The sequence below is a fragment of the Mchenga conophoros genome, linkage group LG3 (genome assembly GCF_057382185.1).
Source record: "Mchenga conophoros isolate Kocher_MC1m ecotype Shallow Benthic linkage group LG3, M_conophoros_male_GT1.1, whole genome shotgun sequence".
NCBI lineage: Eukaryota > Metazoa > Chordata > Actinopteri > Cichliformes > Cichlidae > Mchenga > Mchenga conophoros.
The window spans coordinates 81,611,405-81,636,084 of NC_140528.1; the positions used below are offsets into that span (position 1 = coordinate 81,611,405).

Consider the following 24,680-nt stretch of genomic DNA (forward strand, 5'->3'; position numbering starts at 1 on the left):
ATTTGTTCTAACCAGTCTATGGAATTTCTGTTTGTGTTTGTGTTTGTGATACCTTTACTGTTTGTACTGAGAAACAAAAAGAGAGAAAAAAAACCTCATTCTTAAAAATGCCCCATGCTGTATCACACTGACAACCTTCAGCTTACAAGTGAGACATTAGCGATTGATAAGTACGCCAATGGAGGGGGCAGCACTATGGTCTGTTACAAAGACAGAGGCGAACCAATCAACAAATCATATTAAAATGGTTTACTGGCACCATTTTGCCTCTCATTCTGTACAAGTCATTGACCCTGGAGCAGCAAAACAGCCCAGACCATCACACTTCCTCCTCCATGTTTGACAGTTGATGCCACACACTGTGGAATCACCCTACTCGACGGTGTACAAAGATCCTGTATGATGAATCGAAGACTACAAATTTTGATTCATTAGCCCATTATACTCTGGTCTTCAGTAGTCTAATTGCAGTGTTTCATGGCTGAGGCAAGCCTCTTTGTCTTATTCTGACGCCTTAGCAATGGCTTTCTTGCCGCAACTCGTCCTGTGAAACCTACAGCTTGAAGACCACTGTTAAAGTGTACTTGAAGCTGTTTTCCTGTGAGCAACCTATTACGCAAGCTGTTAACTCTCAGAAACTTGTCCTCTGATTCATTTGTGGTTTTGGGTCTGCAGATCTCTTCCTGTCAGTTTGCTTCTGAGTGCCTTTTGATGGTGAAAGAAACCACAGTGTGTTCCAACACTACTTTTATGCAGACAGAGGGGGTTGGAAGTAATCCAGAAAAGTTGCGAACACCTGTAGGAATTAGTAGTACCAGCTTTTAACGCTCAATCAACCTCCACTGCTGCAGAACTGCTTTAAATTGTTAACCCGTTTTGTGTTCCCTGAAAAAAGGCATTTTTCTGTCATTCTAAAATGTACATTATTTTTCAGTTTTGAGCATCATAATACATCAGTGCATATTATATAGTTTTACTTGCTAGACCCCAAAATGAAAATGCTACTTTTTTAAATTCTAGGCTTTCCTCTTTTTGTTGTATCAAGAAAATGTAGTGTTAAGAAACAGACAAACAGTGAAAGACAGACAGTACTTCTTGCATGTGTTCTTTTTTCTTTGGGAAAGCCACTTATGGTAATAAGACGTCTTGATCCTGTGGCAGTAGAAGACCAGCAGCACTGCAGGTAAAACCACCAAGAAGGCAAACAACAGTCCAGCCACCAGCCCCACCTGACCTGTTGACATACACAAACACATATATACATACACACTAATGTGTTTACTAGTATATTTATATGGCAATTGAAACACTTTAATTTAGATCAGCAAGTATCAAGGAAAAAGGGCCATCCATGTCAAAATTTTCTGTTTACTTCTAGTGATCGAACATTCTGAGCCTGTCAGCGAGTCAGAGGCAAAAACAATGTTAACTATAAAGTTATGTTTTGTTTATTTTCAGAGTGAGTATTAAGCTGTAGCAGGCAGCGGGTAAAGCCCAGGCTTGTGAAAGAGGAGAAAAAGGAGGAGGAATAGAAAAAAGAAATGGACATGACAGAGAAAGAGAAAGGGAGAGAGAGAGACTTTGACTTTTAACACAACTTTATTTACACCACATTAAAAAGAAAAACCACGAAAAAGTCAAACCTAACACAAAGTTGCTACTACATCATCAGCAACATCAATATGCACTAACCATTTACTAACCCCAACCAAACTCACACACACATACTTAAAAATTAAGGACAAATGTCCCATCTGCTCCTATTGAACACAAAACCTGTCCAATCCCCCACATAGTTGTAAAGGAGTCCAGATCTTTAGTCAGAGAGTTAAAATCATGCTGTACTGTCAGACGCAATGCCAACAATTTTTATCCCGTTTTCCTTCTCTCACCCCAACCAGTCGCAGCAGATGGCCCTGCCCCTCCCTGAGCCTGGTTCTGCTGGAGGTTTCTTCCTGTTAAAAGCAAGTTTTTCCTTCCCACTGTCGCCAAAGTGCTTGCTCATAGGGGGTCATATGATTGTTGGGTATCTACTTTGCAATATAAAGCGCCTTGAGGCGACTTTTGTTGTGATTTGGTGCTGTATAAATAAAACTGAGTTGAAATTGAACAATCCCTTTAAACTATGCACAGCATCAGTCCAACCCTGACCTAACTTCTGGTTCTTCCTAGTCTTCTATATTGCCAGCTTGGATGTACCAAACAAAAAATGAATCCGAACCAGAGTCCGTCCTTTCTTCACTGAATACTTAGGACCAAAGACAAACAAGGGTACAGAGAATTTCTCCTGCAGAGATTCCACCCACTCCTGCAACAAAGAAAATAAACCCACTAGCCGCAGACAATCAGAATCAGAATCAGAATCAGAATACTTTATTGATCCCTGGGGGAAATTATTTTTTGTTACAGTGCTCCACTGTATGAACCACTAAGTGCTCCAGCGTCTCCCTTTGTGAACAGAAAGGACATCCCTCCCCAGTGCTTGGATCCAGGTGGGCTCTGTGTCTGTTTGTGGCTATTGCTCAATGTATAATCCTCCACTGGAGGTCAGCCATCCGTTTTTCAACAGGAGGCTTATATGGACCCTCCACCTGCAGGTAACACAGCTATAATATAGCTGCTTCTTTCCACAAGAGCTGAAACTATCTAGCACTGATGTTCTCAGGGAGAGAAGTAGGCTCCCCTCAGGCTGCTCCTTAAAGACCATCAAGGAGAGAAAAACATATCCGCTGTCATCAGCCCATTGATCAGCTAGGACACAGTTTCCAGTAAACTCTCCCAGTAATGCCGACAGGGATTGCCAAGTTTCCTCCACAATCCTTCCCAGCACTCTGGAGGCCTGTGACACACCCAAGAGTTCCCATTGACATCCTTGTGAGATGGCCCAGTTTGATAATACCAGTCTCCACAAACTTGCTCCTTATAGTGGCAGTAGAAAACACAGTACTTGGAAAAAAGTCATTAAAAAACAGCGGCTCTTCAAAAAGCCACATCCCAGGTCTGGGGTCAGGAGTCTGTGCGAAAGTCATCACTCCCCAAGTAAAACCCAAGAGTTTTAATAGCCCTTTAACCCCATCAAAGATTCCCAGGGAGTCTAGTAATACATGCCAAACTCCACTGCCCCACTAAACACACCTCACTCTTCTCCCAATTAACCCTGGCTGAAGAAGCTTTTTCATATAAAACATTAACATCATCAGCGTATGCTGACACAATAACAGGAGGGCTCTGAGGCAGATCTGGCAAAGAGAAACCCCTCAGCTTGTTCCTCAACCTGCACAGAAAAGGCTAAATAGCAATGCTATAGAGCTGGCTGAGATAGCGCAACCCTGCCTAATCTCTCTCCTAACTGGCACAGGGCAACTCAACCCTCCTCCCACCTTCACAACACAGCAAGTGTCGCTATACCACAGCTTCACCCATGTCTGGAACCCCTGCCCAACAACAAAGGTCTTCTGGGTGGAAAAAAGAAAAGCATGGTCTACACGGTCAAAAGCCAACTCTAGTATAGTGTAGTTTACATATGTCAAATACATCTCTCATTAAAAATAAATTATCTATCATAGACCTATCTGGAATACAATAAGATTGATCCACACCAGTCAACAGTTAAATGACCAGTCTATCTGATAGGACCTTGGAAAGTATCTTATAATCTGTACCAGGGCCACTCGTCTCCAGTTTTTAAGAAGGGTTCAATCTCCCTTTTTTGGTATGAGAGAAATAACTGCATGCCTACAGGAAGCTGGAAGTTTCCCTTCTTTAAAACATTCCTTAAACACTTCTAGAAGGTCCAGACCCAGAAGACTCCAGAAGTGCTTAAAAAAGTCTGACGGGAAACCATCTATTCCTGGAGCTTTGCCTGAAGCCATCTGAGATACAGCAGCAGACGGCTCATTCAAAGTTATATCCATGCTTAAGATGTCCCGATCCTCTGGACCGAGTTGAGGAAGCCCCTGCAGAAGTTCTGAAGCAGAGTCTACATCGCTGCTATCTGCCCTGAACAAGTCTGTGTAAAAGTCCACCGCATGCCTTCTCATCTCAGCTGGATCTGTGATCACATTTTCATTCGAAAGACGAAGACACACCATTTGTTTTCTCTGGGCTACAGACTTCCCCAAATTAAAGAAAAGGTTGAGGCGTCCATGTCCTGGAGTCTGGTGAAGCATGCTCGAACCAAAGCTCCTTTAGCTCTCTCATATTGAAAATGATCAAGCTCTTGTCTTTTAGAATTTAAACAGTCATTACATTACAACAGTCATTATTCTGCTGATCTAACTGTGAACCAGAGACATTCTTTTTATGTTTTATCTCTTCTTTAACTCCTGCAGAGTTCTCTTGATATTGGCTGTCAAATTAAAACCATATTGCTGCTGCAAAACACACAAATCTGGGCCTTTCCTACTTCCCACTATTGAGTAAGGGAATTAAAATCACCAGAATCATCAGAAGACGACTGAAGATGCGGGTCCTCCCCAGTCCCATCCAAAGTAAAATCAAGACAACAATTCCAGTCCCCACCCAATACAACACAGTCCCCTTGATCAGCACCTCTTAATTTCTCTTTTAATGTTTAAAAACAAAACCTTACGCTCAGACCCTAAGTTTGGTGCATAGACATTAATCAAAGTAAAAATAAAAACGTCTATTTCAGCTCTGCGCTTTACTCCATGCTGAAAGTAATATTTGCATTTAGAGAAGGAGAAAATAAAATAGCAACACCTGTGCTAAAATTTGTCCCATGGCTAAAAAACTGCTACCCCACCACAGACCCGTCTACTTCATTTGTACTGTCAGTATGTGTTTCTTGAAGACTATATCTAGTCTCTTCTGCTTGATTACTTCTTATTTGCATCCCTGCACCCATTCACATTCAAGGAGGCTACCCTCAACCCCTGCACATAAGAGGAAGCCATCAAGAAAGGAAACAGCAAACAGAGATGAAACACCCAGTGTTGCAGGATCATGGCGATAATGCTTTTTACCATCCAGCACACCAAAAATGTTCAAATATATTGAAGGTGAAAAAACATTTTCTTTAAGGCATAGGTTTATGTTGTATACTCACTGCCATACTGAACCGGCCCACTGTCCACACTGCCACCAAGTCCTGGCTTCTCACAGAAGGGTGGTGCCCAGCCTTGATTACAGTGGCAGTTCCCATTGCTGTTACACACCTGAATATTATACACACAAAAGAAATGTCTTAAGTTGGTCTCTGACCCCTTTCTCTCCCTTTGTATACATGTCTGTGTGTGTGATTGTGTGCATGCTTGGATATTTGTGACTACCTGGAGGTGTATTAGTCAATGCATTAAGGCATTGTGTGCTTGTATTTATTTATATGCGCATTTATCTCAACACTATGAAATTTTCATACTGGAGAAAAAACTGCATATTGAATATTTTAAATATTCCTGACTTCAGCTAATTTCTAATATTTTCACTGACAGCGGGGAAGAAAGAGATTAAAGGAGACTCTATGCTTGCATTTTCTTGTTACTCATATTGTTTCAAATACTAATTCAATCCTGATATAATAGACTCTGTCAGGTGAGACAGGATCCACTTCGAAAAAGCTGCTGAGCAGTTCAAAACACAAACTAGGCTGTGCCAACTAGGGTTATTCTCATAACATATGTGTAAAACTGGGCATTGGAAAAACTTTGCCCTGGTCAAGACACACCAAGCTACAATCAAGCACGGGTACACAAATACCAGCTCCAGCCTCCATTCTCTGCCAGATTGTCTGCTAATCACTGGCAACTTGGCCTCCAAATGATTTTGTTTTTGACAAGTCTGGACTAAGCTACCTTGCAGTCACCTATTTGCCTGCCCTCTGGACTCAATTCACCTCTAGGCTCGCTAACAAAATCTATCAAACACCTTCATTATGCAACCATAACACACCAGACAGAACCTGTCCACTTGGACCTAGTCTCTGGCAATCACAGGGAATCTGTCACCTTTGTCACCTTTTCTGTTTCCAAGACTCCTTGGTTAGCAAGACATACTGACTGGTCAAAAGGGCGAGTGAAGAGCTGGAGTTTGTTTTGCCTGGCTCACTATTTAAAATCAGCTCTGCCCCCTGCTTTAAATAGTCCCCAGACAGAACCCGAGCCTAAGCCTGATTTATCCTCTGTGCCACTAGCACATCATGACTTACATGAGGTTTTTAATAAAGATAAAACATTATTTCTTCCTCTGCACAGGCCCTATGACTGTGCCATAGACCTCCTCCCTGGTGCTCCGTTGCCTCCGTCCTGTAAAGACTGAAGGTGCTGCCTCCCATTCTATTGTACTTTTAAATATCCTAGGAACAACAAGTAAACAAGTGGTCTCTGAGAGAAGTACTGTATTGGGGTGATATAGTACTTGAGGTCTCAAGGATAAGATGGGGCTTGACAATTCAAGACCTTGTATGTCAGGAGAAGAATTTTTAATCTTACTGAATTTAACAGGGGGCCAGTATGGGTGAAATATAGTCTCTCTCTCTAGACCCTGTCAGTACTCTCGCTGCAGCATTTTTTAATCAAACTGAAGGCTTTTCAGGGAGCTTTTAGGAGTGCATGATAATAATGAATTATTGGAAGTGCAGGAACTAGTTTTTCAGCATCAGGATGTTTTTAGTTTTAAGATGTTCCACACATGGAAGAAGACAGTGTTTCATATGCACACTGAAGGACAATCAAAATTGACTCCAAGACTTCTTACAGTGTTACTGGAGGCCAAGGTAATGCCATCCAGAGTAAGCATCTGTTTTGACACCATGTTTTGTTGTGTGACTCTGTGTGATTATTGTGTATATATACATTTATATTGGTGTGTGTGTCTGTATGCTTACCCCATTGTTGTGACAGCGTGCAAGGCAAGTCTCTAACTCAGTAAAAGAGGCATTTTGGCATCTGCGGTCTCTGCACACCTTTGGCAACAGAAGGACAAAGATTACATAACGATTACAGAGCAGGTACACGCAGAGTTTAAAGGGGCTCCTTGGCCTAACTCTTGTGGGGATACTACAGAGAGAAAGCAATATATACAGAAAGACAATTTGCAGATGGGTACATTTTCATCCATTTGTATCTCACACATAATTCAGCTCTTATTTTGTAGGGTGTATGTGGGGAATTTACTTACAACTTTATATTCCATTCGACAAAGTGCCAAATAAACAAGATACACAAACAGGCCTCCTTAACCCCCAGTAGCCCTTTTTATTAGATCAATAATATGCATTGATCGAATGATCAGTGCATTATATTAGATCAGTAAATTTTGACAAAGGGAACAGGTGACAACTATAAACCATGCTCCTTTACACAGTAAATAAAAACCACAAACAGCTTATACTTAAAGAGTCAGAGATATCAAACTTTCCTTGAAGTTTCAGTTACATTCAGACCACATCTGAATGAGTCTGTTAACTTAGGCCTATAAGGGAGCCAGGAATGACAAAATGATGAATTAAATATGCTACTTACTAATTAATTACAATTTTATTAATTAATAAAAAATGGAATTCATTAATTAAATATTTCAATAATGATTTAAATGCTCGTTAATTTCATTTAAAACATTTAATAAATTATTTATTACCTAATACCGTTATATTATATCTGGGTATAAAGTGTAATCTCGAAATTACAAAATATTTAATTCAGTTCAATTCAGAAGCCAACATCAAAGAGATGTAAGTGACATTAAAGCCATATTAGTCAACGTGTAGACCACTTGGGGCCAGACTAACTGGCTCTAAACATTTAACTTTATATTTGGCAGGAGGTTATATTAAAACTGATAAATATATGGCAATTTACACTTGTTTCCTTGTTCTAACAATGCTTCTTGGCAATGAATCTTCTACCGTTGGAAAGCCTGTTTATTTCTTCTTGAATGTTGCCATATTCTTAAGGAAAATACATCTATGTATTAAGGAATAGAGGTGAGTATGTGGTTTGCCAAATCTTTTGTGGTTATACTAAACAACTTATCCTGCTATTGTTTTGGGCTTCTGGTACTCTAGGTGGTGACAAGTGGGTGCATGCTTGGCACCTCAATAGCAACACCACAGACCATGACCCAGTGATCCGTTGATGTCTGCTCCATGCATGCCACATTTGACTGATCTGGATAGGGCCCCAGCCACAGGGCAACTTCAACATGCAGTAAGTATCAAGTTTTCATGTTTTCAATCAACATTTGCCTGACCACAAAATTCCAGCTTGGTCTGAACCCACCTTGCCCTCTCCGCACTTGGTGCCGGTCATGACAAGACCCGGGTCAGGCAGGTCACCCTGGCCATCCTGGGTGCTGTAGACGTATGTGCCACGACATTTCACCTCTGTTCCTCCAGTCTTGATGGTAGTGTCAATTGACACAGCATTGGTGCCTTTTGGCTTTGTGGCAGCACTGTGGCACTGAATCTTCCCACACTTGGCATCGCTAAACAAAGATACAAGCACATAAGACTTAATTTTTCAATGGCCAGTCATTTAACCTCTGAGAAACCATTTCAAATAACCTCTGAATGTTGATGAACAGTCACAGTAGCGCAGTTGGGTTCAAAAATACATCAATTATCCACTGCTTGAGATATAATGGTAGGGGAGATGCCATATGGTAGGACGAATAGCTCTGTACATGGGATTAAAACTAGCCCTGGATAAAAAAGTAAATATAGTGGAAGTAGTGGTGAGAACTAGTTTCTTTTAGCAACAAATGAGGAAAGGCTCAGAGTCTTTCACCAAAGGACATGGTTATAAACTAAATGTGACAACTTGGAATAAAGATTAAGACACAACCTATGAATAAATGAATGAATATGTCCTCGAGGGATTGAAAAAAAATGATATAGTGGTACTTGTGATTAACTTTACTTGCTCATCACTGTAAATTTATGATGATGTGGATATCTACGTATTGAAAGTGTATAATGTTCATAGACGAGTTAACCCAAAGAATAAGCTCCACCATGTGCAATATTGTTTACTTTCTAATCTAACAAATGGCAGAACATGTTATCCAAGCATGGAAAGGAAACATCATCTATGTAGCTTATTGCTCCTATTGTTAGCACATGGCATTGAATAAGTTATGCATGCTCTCTGATTACACAGAATGACTTTGAACACTTGTGGTAAATAACACACTATTAGCAAAACATAGTGTGAAATAATTACTAGAGATGGCACGATACCATTTTTTTATGTCCGATACCGATATCACAAATTTGGATATCTGCCGATACCGATATGAATCCGATATAGTGTGTTTTAATCAATAAAACAGTTTTTTAATATCTTGCTGCTTTTTGTATAAGTTCATACTCAAGTAAAAACAAACAAACAAAAAAAAAACACTAAAGCTATTCTGTTATACCTGTATGCAAAAAATACACTGCACCCAAAATATTTCATAGTTCAGCAACACTGATCAATCTAATAAACTTAAACCTGCACCATCCTCCCTATTCTGGTATTTTAAAGAGTAAGCAACCTAACGAATAGGGTTGCAAACTCCCAGCAAAAAAACAAAAAACAAAATAGGGAACCACCCCTCACGCTCCACCTCATGATGCTTAATCGACGTAATCAACTTTAATTTGATGCAGTGTGAAAAAAATGCACAGAAATCAATTATTTTTCAAGAATAATTAAATAGATTCAACATCTTTCTTCAACAGATTTGCAGACTGCACAGATGGTATCTTCCCAAAGGAAAAAGTACTATAGCTTACTAGGGTATATTAGACTTAATAGTTACTATATACAGTAATGGACTTCTATACATTTTACATCAGATTAAAACTTTGGGTGTAAGATTCAGATAATTATTTATTAAAAGCTAGACATTTTAAATGAGAATAAGAAAGAAAAGTATGTCTTTGTGCCCCCTTTTCCCTGTTCATGCCCTATCGGCCCTCCTGGCTAAACTTTGCTAGATCCGCCCCTGCACAGTTACCAGCTGTCAGCTAGAAAAGGATCCTGGTGTAGAAAGTAATATTAAATAAATTCTAACAACAGCTTATCAAGGTCAAACGTTCTGCTGTTGTTCAGCCGCTGGTTTCCTCTTTCTGGTGCGAAGTGGGCCAAAAACAAACAAGAGAGACGGACTCGCGACAGAAAAGCCGATCAGCTGATCATTGATCAGTTTCATGATTGAAGTAGCAGCAAGAAGAGGCAGTCGCTCCATATATCGTTATTAAGCTTAACGCCGGAATGCTTTACAAACATTCAGAGATGAACTTACACATTTGCTTTACTTCTCTCTGGGATAACTTCCTCGGAGATGAAATGCCGCATTGGTAACGAGGCTACAAAAACACACAGCCGCTCTATCACGTGAGGCACACTGCTGCCACGTGCTACGGTTATGAGCCGAGTTACGCCATGTCGCAAGTTTTGTGAGGTGCTTTTTTGATATTTAATGGATCGGATTACATTTTTTATTTCCCTCCGATATCCGATCCAGTAATTCACGTCAGTATCGGACCGATACCCATACGTAATATCGGATCGGTCCATCTCTAATAATTACAGATCAACATACAAGTGAAGATCTTTAACTACATTTAGTGTTTAAAGCAGATGCTGTGCAGGTTTGAGATCAGCAGCTTTCTTAAAGAGTCCAAGGATCCTGTTGACCTTGTAAAGTTCAATGCAATCTAGTATCCATGTGTGGGGCATTATGTCATAGGCTTTCTTGTAATCAATCCAGGAGGCGCACAGGTTGGTCAATCTGGTCTTAGAGTCTAAAGTAACTGCTCTATATACTACTATATGCTGAAGGCCTGTGCTAGCCAGCTGTGTGGAATAATTCATCACCTATACAACCTGAGTATGCACCTCCAGAGAGTCCCAGTGCTATGGAAAACATCACGAGTGGTCCCAGTGCCTAAGAAAATCATCCAGGGCAATAAATGACTACAGGCCTGTAACACTAACCTCTCATGTTATGAAAGTTACAGAGAGCTTATCCTGGAACACCTCAGACTCCTTGTGAGCAAGACCCTCTGCACTTTGCATACCAGCCCCACTTAGGGGTGGATGATGCAGTGATACATCTGCTGCAGAGAGGGTATTCCTCCCCCGACAGACCCAACACCACAGTTCGGATAATGTTCTTCGACTTCTCTAGTGCCTTTAATACGATCCAGGCAGGGCTGCTGAGAGAAGTTGGAGAACATGCAGGCGGAGGCTCCACTGGTCCAGTGGATCACCGACTACCTGACAGGCAGACGACAGTTTGTGAGACTGCAGAGCTGTGTGTCAGAGAGTCTTAACAGCAAAATAGGAGCATCCCAATCAACTGTTCTGTCCCCTTTCCTCTTCACCATCTACTCGGCCAACTTCAAGTACATCACAAAAACTTGTCTCCTCCAGAAAGCCTCTGATGACACGGCCATTATTGGATTGGACACGGAGCTGCCTACAAAAAGGGTTTTACGAAGGTTCAGCTCCTTCAATGTATGCAGCAGCCTGCTCTATATGTTTTATCCGTCTGTTGTTGGCATGAGGAGGAGGTGATCAGTGACAGAATGCTGGCAGTCATGGACAATGACTCCCACCCCCTTGATAACACACCTGACAATCTGAAGAGCAGTTTCGGCAACAGGTTCCTTCAACCTCGCAGTCTCGCAGGAACATCACAGGAGTTCGTTCCTTCTGCTGCCATCAGACTCTTTAACTCATCCACAGATCCACACATGTGGAACAGTATTAATGACACTTTGATGCACCCCATCACTTTTGTACACCATGACATATTTGCCCACATGTTTTTACCTATATTGCTATATTCATCTATTTATTTTAATATTTATCTTAATATTCATCATAACTCTGTTTCTACCCTCATATCTGGCTTTGCACCCATTTAAGTTCAAGGTGGTCCACAGGTCGGGAAGGCAGATGGTCGTGGCCGATTTCCTCCCGGTGGGGGAGTAGGTTCGGCAGGATCTAGCCCCAGCCTCAGTCAGGTGGTGGGGGTGGGTGGTGGGGGTGGGTGGCAGGGGTGTGGTCCCTGGCTCTGCTGCAGTGGAGGCGTGCTGCAGCAGGGAACAGGGAAGCTGAGGGCCAGGTGGAGGGGATTTCACTAACGAACGCTCTCTCTTTTTGTAGTGATGCTGAGGACCAGAGAGGGTGTGTGTGTGTGTGTGTGTGTGTGTGTGTGTGTGTGTGTGTGTGCAGGAACAGCTGGAAAGCTATCCAAAGGCGTCGAGTTGCCGACCAGGAAGCTATGTGGCTGAGCTCCCAGGACGAAAGGCTGTCTGAGGAAACGTTACAGCAGGTTGTTCCTTCTGCTGCCATCAGACTCTTTGACACACTAAAAATAAACTGTTACACTACATTTGAAAGCTGTGTGGCTCCATGATGTGTCAAAGTATAGTACTGTAAAGATATGTTCAACAAAAGCATTTCCAATATTAGTTGTATCTGTTATCAGTGTGGATAACCCTACGGTAAATAGCTGATGCTATTTAACACATGCGGTGATACCTGATATGTGAAGCTTCACTTACCTTTTCTTACACTTCACATAGGTGCCATATTCATCTTTCCCACAATTTCCAAAATCATTTCCTGCTGCATTGACATCTTCAAAGCAGACATCATGGGCCGGTTGAGCTCCTGGAAACATATCATACCCAATTAACTCTATTTTCCCAAAATACCCCAAAGGCAAAAGTCACTACATCAAAAGTTGAGTAACATTAGAAATGTAAGGATATGTGAATGTTTGGTGCTTTGAGTGCTTTGTGAAAGTAAGGATAGACCTTTCCAAGTACCAGGCTATTTACTATGTACTAAACTTCCTGAGAAGAGAACACAGATGTTTGGATGACTAGACGGAAGAGTTACAAGAAATTGAAGACATCACTTTTAGGAAACATAAGTTGGAATACAATGTCAACTAACTAACCTTGGTAAGCTGACAGTATAGACATTTCATTTGTAGTTTTATTAAATACTGACCTTCAACAAAGACTTAGTGGTTTATAGGCATGTGCAGTAAATTAATGTCATATTGAGGGAGGTGATGAAGTGCATGTAAAACCATTTTCATTACCGTAGCCCCAGAGCTGCAAGCACTGCTGTTCATGGGTGAGGCACATGCCATTGTAGCAGTAGGCCATTCCGTATTGACAAGAGGAGCCATCCAGCAGGTAAACGTTGGCAGGGCAGTAAGGAGAAGCCCCAGTGCAGTATTCTGGAAGGTCACATGCTCCTGCTGGGCGCCGGCACATGGTACCCGCCTGCTTCAACTGACATGCGTAGGGAACAGAGGGTGAGGAAGGAGGAAAGGAGCACAAGACATGGAGAAGCATCTTTAGTTTAGTGATACTTAGCAAAATGATGCACACTGAAGCCTTCTACATATAAGGATTAAAGTGTAAATATCTGCCTACAAATACTTCAAATTTGATTTCTGATGCGTTTAACTAGAATTTTCCCAAAGCAAACAGATTTTCCCAAGCAAATGACAGCTCTACCTCCCATCACCATAGGGGTAGGCAATATACAGAAGGTTTATGAAAGCTTTTTTCTAGAAAATATCTTTGTGTGTTCATTGTTGATGTAAAAAACAAAATCCTGGAGGTGGTTTAAATCTAAAAGCACACTTACACATTACAAATAGTTATTTGAACCAATGTTTATATGAAATACTCTTTAGTCTAAATGAGAAGAAAAACTAAAAACAGTATTAAAAGAGTTTTTAAGTAAAACCATTAGGTTTAAAATGCAAACGTATAAAGGAGAACAAACAAATTGTTGCCACAATGGATGGACCAGCACATCTGATTTGGACCTGATTTTTAACCCACATCCCCTGACACAGCCCTACCATTTATCCAACCTCGGGACCTGCACTTGGAGTACACGAGATTATCTTGCAACACTAATCCTTCACTTGTAAGGCGAGTGTGTTAACCATTATACTCACAAGACAACAAATACAGGGCTCTAGAGTGCGACCAAATTTTTCAGTGGTGCGACTAAAAAAAAAATATTTGGTTGCACCTGTGCGACCAACTGTTCAGGTAGCAAAAAAAAAAAAAAAAAAAATCTGCAACCTTCCCTGTGGTCAACAACAGACACACATCATGCCCCTATCGTGGACTAAACCAATCAGAGATAGTCAGGGGCGGGACCTCTCTGATTGGCCGTGGTCCAGTTGAAAGTGCAGGTGAAAGTGGGAGGTGAGTAGCTTGAATAAAGCGATATCAATTCATTAAATCCAGAATCAACTTTTAAATATAACTGTGTTTTGCCATAAACAAGAAAGAAAGCCCAGCAGAGGATGTACTTCCTGAGGCAGCTGAAGAAATTCAACCTGCCAACACGGACGATGATGCAGTTCTACACTGCAATCATCGAGTCCATCCTCACCTCCTCCATCACCGTGTGGTACGCTGGAGCCACTATCAGGGACAAACAGAGACTGCAGCGTGTTGTGCGCTCTGCTGAGAAGGTGATTGGCTGCAGACTCCCATCTTTGCAGGACCTGTACACCTCCAGGACATTGCGGCGTGCAGCTCGGATCTCAGCTGACCCTTCTCACCCTGGACACAGTCTGTTTGACCTGCTCCCCTCAGGCAGGAGGCTCCGGTCCATTCGCACCAGAACCTCTCGCCATAAGAACAGTTTCTTCCCCTCTGCTGTTGGACACATGAACAATAACCATATGACTGTTCCCACCACTAACACATGACCCTACGCTGTGTCACTGCATCATTCTATGTTTGGCACTGATCACCACCTGCACTCATGTATATATCTTTCAACATAGCACTCTTAATTCTTATTCTCTTAATTCTTATTCTCATGTATATATCTCATGTATATCTCATGCACATATCTTTCCACGTAGCACTTTTAATTCTTATCCCTACTTTTATTTTTTTCCATGTCTATTTAAGTGCTATTTATGACAGCATGTTTGCACTGAAGCACCGCAGCAATTTCCTAATGTTGTAAACCTGCTCAACATTTGGCAATAAACCCCATTCTGATTCTGATTCTGATTCTGATAAACGCCAGATTCTCAGATTAAAGCTCACAAAACCATTTCAACAACAACCAAACAGCAGATGAGAGCAGGTACACGGATTCCACACAAAGATGTAAACACAGACCCGACGCATCAGAATCAGCTTTGTCTTTCTCGGCTTTCTCTTACTTTGCACCCCTCGCAGCACATTCCATGGGCACACTGGACCGCCTCCTTCAAGGTACAGTTATTGGGATTGCAGCAGTCGTTTTCACATTCCTGTTGACAATCATACAATAACATACAATATCAAGGTTTAAACACTGAAGCGTATATAACGAAAAACAATAATAATAAAATAATAACTTCTGCTTTAACTTTAATGATTCGAATAAAACAGACTTCATAAATGATTTGAAGGTTATGTTTAATCACCTTTTTTACAGAGTAAGCTCAGTTATGTAAAAAGAACTATATTTAACCAATAAGCAAAAGCAACTACACACACACACACACACACACACGCGCACACACACGCACACACACACACATACTTCTCTGTTCAGAGTATCTGTCTGAGCTGCTGCCTTGTTCTGCCTCGTTCTCTCAGGTCAGCAGACCAAATGCTTTTCCTTGTTCTAAAGACATAATGGATACTCGAGGGGACAGGCCTTCGCAGTTGCGGCTCCAAAATTGTTGAGCAATGTGTGACTGCAATGTGTATGACAAAAGAATTTCCCTCGGGATAAATAAAGTTCTTCTTATCTTATCTTATCTGCACATAAGGAAGGCTTAAAAACGCACTTTTAATCCACTCACCGAAATCAGGACTCGAGTCTTGATTTCCACTTTGACATTCAGATGACGGGATCAATATTTGGTGTAAATAACATGAACTAGCTGCATTAGTACTAGCATAGTGGTGAATAAGTATAGAAGTGTGTGTGAAGTCTCCTTATTTTCTTTCAAGACTGTCAGTGGACCACCGCTTTTGGCACCAGTAGAAAACAACAGTGATCGCAGTACATCCATACTCCCTAACAAAGGCTTGTATGCTGAATCACAATGGGCACAAGCACTATTTCTATGCAGAAGTGCTTTCTATCTAACATTACTCCTTACTCCAATGGATGCATCGGAAACAGACTTGGGGTTAACCTCATGCCTAAGGCATGCCAACTTTAGGGTTAGGGATAACCTAACCCACCAACCTTCTGATTAGTAGATGATCTGCTCTACCTCCTGAGGTACAGCCACCGCAGTGGGCGTCGTATCACAGTCTCAAAAAAGTGCTGTTTAATTTTTTTAAACAATACAGTAAATAAATGCATCTGAAATGCAGTGATGTGAAGTCATTACTTTCATAATAAGAATACTCTGGCTTTTCTCTTCTATTTAAACCTACATTCGACAAAGATGAGAACTCTGCACAGTGGTATGACAATTAAAAATCCGATTATCTATAACAACATAGCATAGCATTTCATCTGTTTTTAAAAGCTGAAAAAACTACAGAATGGACATGATGATGAGATGGTTTTGTCAAAAGTTGGATATTTTCTCTTCAGCTAAGTTTTGTGTGAAAATCAGCTGACAATTGTCTGCAAAATAATTTAATAATAGGACAAGTAAATCATAACCAAGGTTTAAAGCTGTTACAAAAAGTAAATGAGCATCAAAAAAGTTTTTTAACTTACGAGAATTAAACATAATGCATTACTTTATTGCAGGGGTCAGGCCTGTGTCCTGCAGGTTTTAGATGCGTCCTTGGTCCAACACAGCTGATTCAAATGGCTAAATGACCTCCCCACTTGTCATGAAGTTCTCCAGAGGCCTGGTAATGAACAAATCATTCGATGCAGGTGTATTGACCCAGGGTGATATATCTGCAACCTACAGGACACCAGCCCTTGAGGCCTGGAGTTTCCCACCTCTGCTTTATTTATCCTTTTATCTGGTAGGGAAAGTTAATATAAGTTCAAATTGAATACTTGTCCTCACATCTGGTTCTCCACAATCACACTCTTCTCCGTCCTCCACAAAGCCGTTGCCACACTTCTTGCCCCCCACCAGATCGTTCATGTTGGGAATGTTATATAAGCACATGCCCCCTCCCTTCTGGAAATAGCGGTCCAAATCGCGTTTGCTGCAGTAACTGAAGACTCGAGGGAATGGGTGCCTGGACAGGGACATTATCATATTATTAACATTGAACAGAAAGTAAAAAAATATCAATGTTATGCATGCATTTGTACATTTTACAATTATTCAATCTGTAAGTATTTTGACTGATATACTATTTAAGTCATTAGCAATTAGCAGAGGGAGAGAGAGAGCATGTGAGAGACAGAGGTCACAGGTTCTGAATGAGCTGTGTGTTACTGCTTTGTATAACTTGAACTATTTTTTTTTCAAAGATAAAAAAACAAAGGTGAAGCTGTGAATGATGAAGTATTTTAATATATTTTGCAGTTAGGCTTAAACATGGCTCTTTACCATCCCTGCTCCCATCACAGAAACCATTAATATTGAATGTACGACTACCACAGTAATCTTGGACATGGGTGTAAGAAAAAAAGAAGGAAAAAGCGTGCATGGGCAAAACACCTTCCAAGTACTATTCAGCTACCTCCCTCTTCTCAACATAGATGCTCATCTAGAGGCTAAATCCATGGTCATCATAATCATCAAGGTGATATATAAAGAAGATGCACTGACTCTAGAACAGTTCTGCACTTATCTTAATCCCGTGGCCTTCTCAGCTATTGCCTAGACTTTTAAGCCACTTCCTTTGTAAACTAGTCACGTGTATAAGCTGACAGACCAGGGATCTCAAACTCAGAGGAGCTGGGGGCCACTGCTGGCACTGTCATCTCATCAGAGGGAAAGTCCACAAATATTTCCAAAAATTTAGTGTTTTTGTTTATTTTAAATATGACAAAAAAACCTATGACTGAACGTTATTGGAAAACACAAACCGTGTATAGACGAGTCTTAACAGTTTACTTACAACTGGGCTCGTCAGGCACTCTACACTTGCAGTGGTTATTATTATATTTACATGCTTTCATCTTCTGTTTCTCACCAGTAGCAACTTGTACTTTTCAACTCTCCTTTTCCTCCGTGCCTCGCACTCACACACACACACACAAAGGGAGGGGCAGTCCCACACATTCTCCTTGCAGCACGGACTACACTGTCCATACACTGTCACAAAGGGCTATGCCTGTAACACTGCTCATATTGCCTTCATGTTAAATCATTTTTTTTAAATAATATATATATATATATATATATATATATATATATATAAAAAACACCCAGCACGCCCCTGCGGGCGGTTTATCCTTCAAGCTCGGGTCCTCTACCAGAGGCCTGGGAGCTTGAGGGTCCTGCGCAGTATCTTAGCTGTTCCCAGGACTGCGCTCTTCTGGACAGAGATCTCCGATGTTATTCCCGGGATCTGCTGGATATATATATATATATATATATATATATATATATATATACACTCAACAAAAATATAAACGCAACACCTTTGTTACTGCTCCCATTCCCCATGGGATGGACGTAGAGACCTAAAATTCATTCCAGATACACAATATAACCATCCCTCCCAAACAGTGGTCACAAATCAGTCCAAATGTGTGGTAGTGGGCACATCTGCTATATTGAGATAATCCATCCCACCTCACAGGTGTGCCACATCAGGATGCTGATCTGACATCATGAGTAGTGCACAGGTGTACCTCAGACTGCCCACAACAAAAGGCCACCCTGGAATGTGCAGTTTTGTCTCACAGCAAAATGCCACAGATGCCACAAGCAATGAGGGAGCGTGCAATTGGCATGCTGACAGCAGGAATGTCAACCAGATCTGTCGCCCGTGCATTGAATGTTCATTTCTCAACCATAAGCCGTCTCCACAGGCGTTTCAGAGAACATGGCAGCACATCCAACCGGCCTCACAACCGCAGACCTCGTGTAACCACACCAGCCCAGGACCTCCACATCCAGCAGGTTCACCTCCAAGATCGTCTGAGACCAGCCACCCAGACAGCTGCTGGAACAATTGGTTTGCACAACCAAACAATTTCTGCACAAACTGTCAGAAACCGTCTCAGGGACGCTCAACTGCATGCCCGTCGTCCTCATCGGGGTCTTGACCTGACTCCAGCTCGTCGCCGTAACAGACTTGTGTGGGCAAATGCTCACATTCGATGGCGTCTGGCACGTTGGAGAGGTGTGCGCTTCACGGATGAATCATGGTTCACATTGTTCAGGGCAGTTGGCAGCTGAGAATGTCCCAGTTCTTGCATGGCCAGCATACTCACCGGACATGTCACCCATTGAGCATGTTCGGGATGTGCTTGACCGGCGTATACGACAGCGTGTACCAGTTCCCACAAATATCCAACAACCTCGCACAGCCATTGAAGTGGAGTGGACCAACATTCCACAGGCCACAATTGACAATCTGATAGACTCCATGCGACGATGTGTTGCACTGCATGAGGCAAATGGTGGTCACACCAGATACTGGCCGGTTCTGGGTCCCCAGACCCCCAATAGCGCAAAAAACTGCACATTCCAGGGTGGCCTTTTGTTGTGGGCAGTCTGAGGTACACCTGTGCACTACTCATGATGTCAGATCAGCATCCTGATGTGGCACACCTGTGAGGTGGGATGGATTATCTCAATATAGCAGATGTGCCCACTACCACACATTTGGACTGATTTGTGACCACTGTTTGGGAGGGATGGTTATATTGTGTATCTGGAATGAATTTTAGGTCTCTACGTCCATCCCATGGGGAATGGGAGCAAAAACAAAGGTGTTGCGTTTATATTTTTGTTGAGTGTATATATATATATTTCTTCACCTCAATATGCGGGCTGCAAGTAGGGGTGACGTGGGCTGCAAATGGTCCCCGGGCCGCGGGTTTGAGACCCCTGTCTTAGACAGTGCTGGAGGAAAGCAATCCTTAGGTTTCAGTTTAGCTCCACTATAGCCACTGCTACTTATTGTAAACCGTGAAAAGCTTACATGATATTTTGATTCTACGCTTTCTGTCTGATATTGTATTGTATTATGTCAGTTTGTTATATTGTAATTTTTATTGAACTAAGTTGTTTATCATGTTTATCAAGGAACAAAGTCTTTCACACAAATACTTGTTTTCCTTCATTCAGATTTGTAGTACCTATTTACAGGACAACACAAGAAAAACAAATTCAAAGGCAAAATATAAAAATCTAATAAAAAATTATCAAGGGAATAGTTTGTTAAACAGCCATGCTAGTATTTCAGCAGCTAGAACTGTTTTTCATGTGTCAAGTAATGTAATGTGTCAGTGTGTTATGGCTGCTTCGTTCTATAAAACATTTCTTCCTGTTAAAAGGTTTTTTCCTTTCGTTGTTGCCACGTCCTTGTCATGTTTACTATATTATTGTAGGGTCTTTATAAGGAAGCTTGAGGGAATTGCTGTTGTGGTGCTATATAAATAAAATTGACTTGAGTTGAAATCAAGGTGTTAGTAACAACATCTGAGGGTGACTAGGATGTTTCTTTAGTCCTGTGCAGAGCTCGTGGCTAACCCGGTGGCAGCGGCCATCACACAGCCTCCTTGATCGGCAGTGGCCTCCACACAGCAGCTGTCATGGTCATGGCTCATCCCAAAGTTGTGGCCAATCTCGTGGGCCATGGTGGCTGCAGCACCAATGGACAGCTCTGAGTGGTCCTGTAGAGGAATAACAAAAGGAGCTGTCACTTATGTGATGCAGTCTATCAACAATATGTTCAAACTAATTTAATATGGGTGTGTCAAAGTAAGCTGACTTCATGGTTGGGCCAGGTTATTATGGTTATTGTTAAGTCTATTAAAATGATTTTAGTGCATCTAAGTTAAAAGTTGAACTGTGGATTTGTATGTTGTATCTCAAAACTCCTGGTTATAAATTTGTATTTGTTTGACTGATTGTCTAACTTTGTGTTCCTTTTTCAGTGATATATTATTTTTTTGATTGTTAACTTTTCAAACTGACATGTTTAAAGAATGAATTTGTTACTTTTAACATACATTAAATTATATCTTTATTAAAGTAACAAAATGAGTGAGTGTGTTTCCAGCATGGCCAGAGGGGTGCTAAGCCTAGAAGACTCGCAACACACAGAGCTCTTGATTTTTTTTAAAACTTCTATATTACAGTTCGTTAATACCAAAGAACCATCTCCAGTACTTTCTCCTGTCTCAAAATTTCATGTCAGAAAATAATGTAGACATCAACAGGCATAACACGCACATACGATTTACACACGGTTTACACATGCCTCAATTCGTGGGCATGTCCATGTCCCATTAACAATAGCTTGATAAACAAAATAAAATTATTTTTCTAGTGTCTAAATGGATGCTCAGTCAACCAGGTACGGAAATGGTCATGACAATTTGCATATTAATGAAGAAACTGACCTCATAGCCCATTTTTTGCCAGTTGTACTAGTTTCAGTCAGTATGTATGGTTTAAAAGGTTAGGGAAACCTGCAGTCAGCTGAGACTGAGCGGCTCATTTATCATCACTTCGATGAGTGACAAAATGTTTCTCCCACTTAAAACGCTACGTCCAGGTGAACAGAATAAACTTTTTTGGGATTTTTATTCCATTATTTCAGACTGCAGTGATCCCAATAATATGTGGGGTACATCAACAACATTTATTTTGAGTCAGATACTAAAGGCTTCTCTAGGAGCAGCGGCTGTCTCGCTATCTGAGCAGTACAGCAAGTTTTTCTTTTGAATTCAGCTGTTGCTAGAAAGCAGAATGATGTCAGCTGTGAATTATTATAAGAAAATGAAAAAGCTAAAAATTAGAAAAAAAACCCTCTGGATTTGTAATTTACCTGTTTATATAAGCCTGTTAATTAGTGGGCTTTTAACCTGGATCATTGACCATCTGATAATACAAATAAGATGGTCAGTGATATTTCAGTGGATACTCTCCATGCCCAAAAACAGACAGTGAAGCGAGCAGGAAAAAATTACATGACGTGAAGACAGAGAAAAAGAGGAGGAAGAAGGAAAGAAAAGTAGAAATGTATTTCCACATACCACATTGATGCCTCCAGAGTTTTCCAGGCTGCACATCCCCTCCAGTGGTGCCATGCCGATAGTTGTCCCCTTGAATGTCACACCCCTTTCACACAGAGAAAAAACACGAGAAACAGAGTGAATTATGACTTAACCTCAACCTTCTTCCTGTTCACTTCGGGGTCCACAGTGGATGCACTGAATGCAGTTGGTCTCTTGGCATGCTAAAACAGAATCAAGCTCTGACTGAATAATGAAAACAAAACAGATCCTAATGTATCAGCACATCTAATCACCGAGTCTACATTTTTCTAATTAACATTTGTGCTGCTCCTGCTACTATTTTGAGTTTTTTGCTCTATTGGAAGCAAAATCTTTTGTTTGTTTTATAAGCATTTATTAGTTTATATATTAACCAACTGCCAGAGGCTCATCATACAATGGTGAGTGCAGAGACACATGGCACTGTGCTAATTATCAGCCCAGGTCTAAACATCACAGAGGTTGAGCGCAACTGATTTAATACAATTCTCCTGAGCTTGATATTCAGTGAAACAATTACAGATCAATCCTGTTACATCGGATGCTTTCACAGTATAATGCATGGATGGGTAATTCATTTTCCCAAGTAACCACATGGGAAAGTGGGAGTGTTACACCAAGGTTACACCAATGTTATGATGCTTAGGCAGCAATTGTCCTTCTCTCCTGGATCACCTGGTGCTTTCTCTGGTGCCAAGCAACGGGGCTGTGACAGCCGGAATAGCTCTTTGGGTCCGGCAGCAGGTACCTACCAGGTGTAGACCGGGAAGGAAAGAGGCGATGAGCCAATCCATAAGCAGACGAAGATGTCCACTTTCCAGCTTACCACTGCGTTTCCCCCATGAATGGTGATCCAATATTATTGATTTTACAATTTGAGTAACAAGTGCCAGAAACAGCACAAACACAAACACAAATGGCAGTGACAGACGGCAGGCCACTTTAGAGTCGCTGTGAAAATGCTTAACAACAAAAATGTAATAATTAAATGTATTACATTCAGACATGCTGCTGAACCTGCACCTGCTCAACTTCCCTGATTTATTAGACTGAACATGGTCAGAGATGCCATCACCTCTCCATCATGATTAAAGTTTTGCTTGTGTTTTCTAATCTGGTCTAAAGACCGACCTTTTCGGTTTGGCTTTTAAACCCAGTCTAGAATGTTCATTTTGATATTGATGTTCTATAATTTTACTGGTTTTTTTTACTATGTATTTTATTTATAGTACTTATATTTTATTAATCTTTTGGCTCTCTTCCACAGCATTTCTTTTATCCTGGCTTACTTCTCTTGAACCTTGAGGCTGCTGTTGTTGTGTATAAATAAAATTGAATTGAACTGAATTATGTTCAGCACTTTGGTCAGTACTCCCTGTTTTTAAAGTGCTTTATAAATAAAGTTGGCTTGGCTCAATTGCTCAATACTGGCATGTTGAATATAAATAAAATACATAAACAATAAATATGTTGAATTAAAAATGAAGAATAACAGTGATTTTAATCACAGGCCTCACTGAGAGAGCCTCTACAGAGTCTGAGTCCTGGATGTTGTTTTTCTCCTCTTGTTTTTTTGTTTTGTCGTCTTGTGATAGGAGCAGTAAATTCTAAGAATACTAAAAATATAATTTGTAGGTGGTTGAAATAAGAGATATTACTTCCTGCCATTGCAGTATTGTATCACAACACTGTAAAGGCTTGCTGGAAATACTCCACTTAGTCTGCTGACACTGTGACCCAGTTTCAGATAAACAAAAGATAAACGTTGGAGCCTAATCAGTTTCACAGCCACCCCAATTCTTGACTTATTTGACAAAAGAAAGTCACACATTCTTTCATAGACCTTTAACAAATAATATTTTTTTTAAACTTCTTGTCAATGAAAAAAAGGTCACATTTTCTGTCATGCAAGTCCATGTAAAGTCACTAAGAATATGAAAAAGTGAACAAATGTCTATTATGTAAACCACTTGAATGGATTCATAAAATAAATTTAGCATTTATTCCGCAGACAGCAATGAAGCCATACTGAATTTGTATACTAAAGTCATGAAAATATGTTTTCACAGGACCTTATGCAGAGGCATATATGTGTAAAACTGAGTACACAGGAATTTAAAGGATAAGTAACAGCCAGGTGCTGCTAATCATTTCATTAATTATTTTTGAGAAAATGTAGTCACCTCGATAGAAGCTGAATTTTTGGCATTCAGTGGTATGTTAACAAAATGTCACAATCTTCCTGAGTAACTGTAAAACATTTCTTCACAATGATGTGAGAGTCATTCAGAAAGTGATTACTGCAAGTTACTACTTGCTACTGGTTTTACACACTGTTAAATCACTGGGTATACTTGACACATTATTTTTCCCTTGACTGTATAGTATAACTATTTTTTTAATGAAAAACCACAGTCGGCATATCCACTCTGTTTCCAACTGATCACTGAAAAGGTAGCTGTGAACTGACAAGAAAAATATTATTTTGATTCCAACAGGTATGAAAATGATTTAAAGTTCCTGCTTGAAATACAAAAATGCTTCAGACAGAGGTGAAAG

The 24,680-nt window shown here is 40.8% G+C and overlaps 1 protein-coding gene across 3 annotated transcripts in view; it reads right to left on the reverse strand.

Moving 5' to 3' along the window:
- adam19a (ADAM metallopeptidase domain 19a) overlaps positions 1 to 24,680 on the reverse strand; it is a 91,943-nt gene that overhangs the window by 10,512 nt on the left and 56,751 nt on the right. For all 3 annotated transcript variants that reach the window (XM_085267483.1, XM_085267484.1, XM_085267485.1), the window contains 10 exons: positions 22,101 to 22,185; positions 20,590 to 20,732; positions 16,993 to 17,170; positions 15,181 to 15,270; positions 13,069 to 13,264; positions 12,521 to 12,629; positions 8,238 to 8,442; positions 6,845 to 6,922; positions 5,069 to 5,177; positions 1,093 to 1,234 (listed from right to left, as the gene is read on the reverse strand). In XM_085267483.1, the coding sequence (XP_085123609.1) occupies positions 1,093 to 1,234; positions 5,069 to 5,177; positions 6,845 to 6,922; positions 8,238 to 8,442; positions 12,521 to 12,629; positions 13,069 to 13,264; positions 15,181 to 15,270; positions 16,993 to 17,170; positions 20,590 to 20,732; positions 22,101 to 22,185 (1,335 nt within the window). The remainder of the gene's footprint in view (positions 1 to 1,092; positions 1,235 to 5,068; positions 5,178 to 6,844; positions 6,923 to 8,237; positions 8,443 to 12,520; positions 12,630 to 13,068; positions 13,265 to 15,180; positions 15,271 to 16,992; positions 17,171 to 20,589; positions 20,733 to 22,100; positions 22,186 to 24,680) is intronic.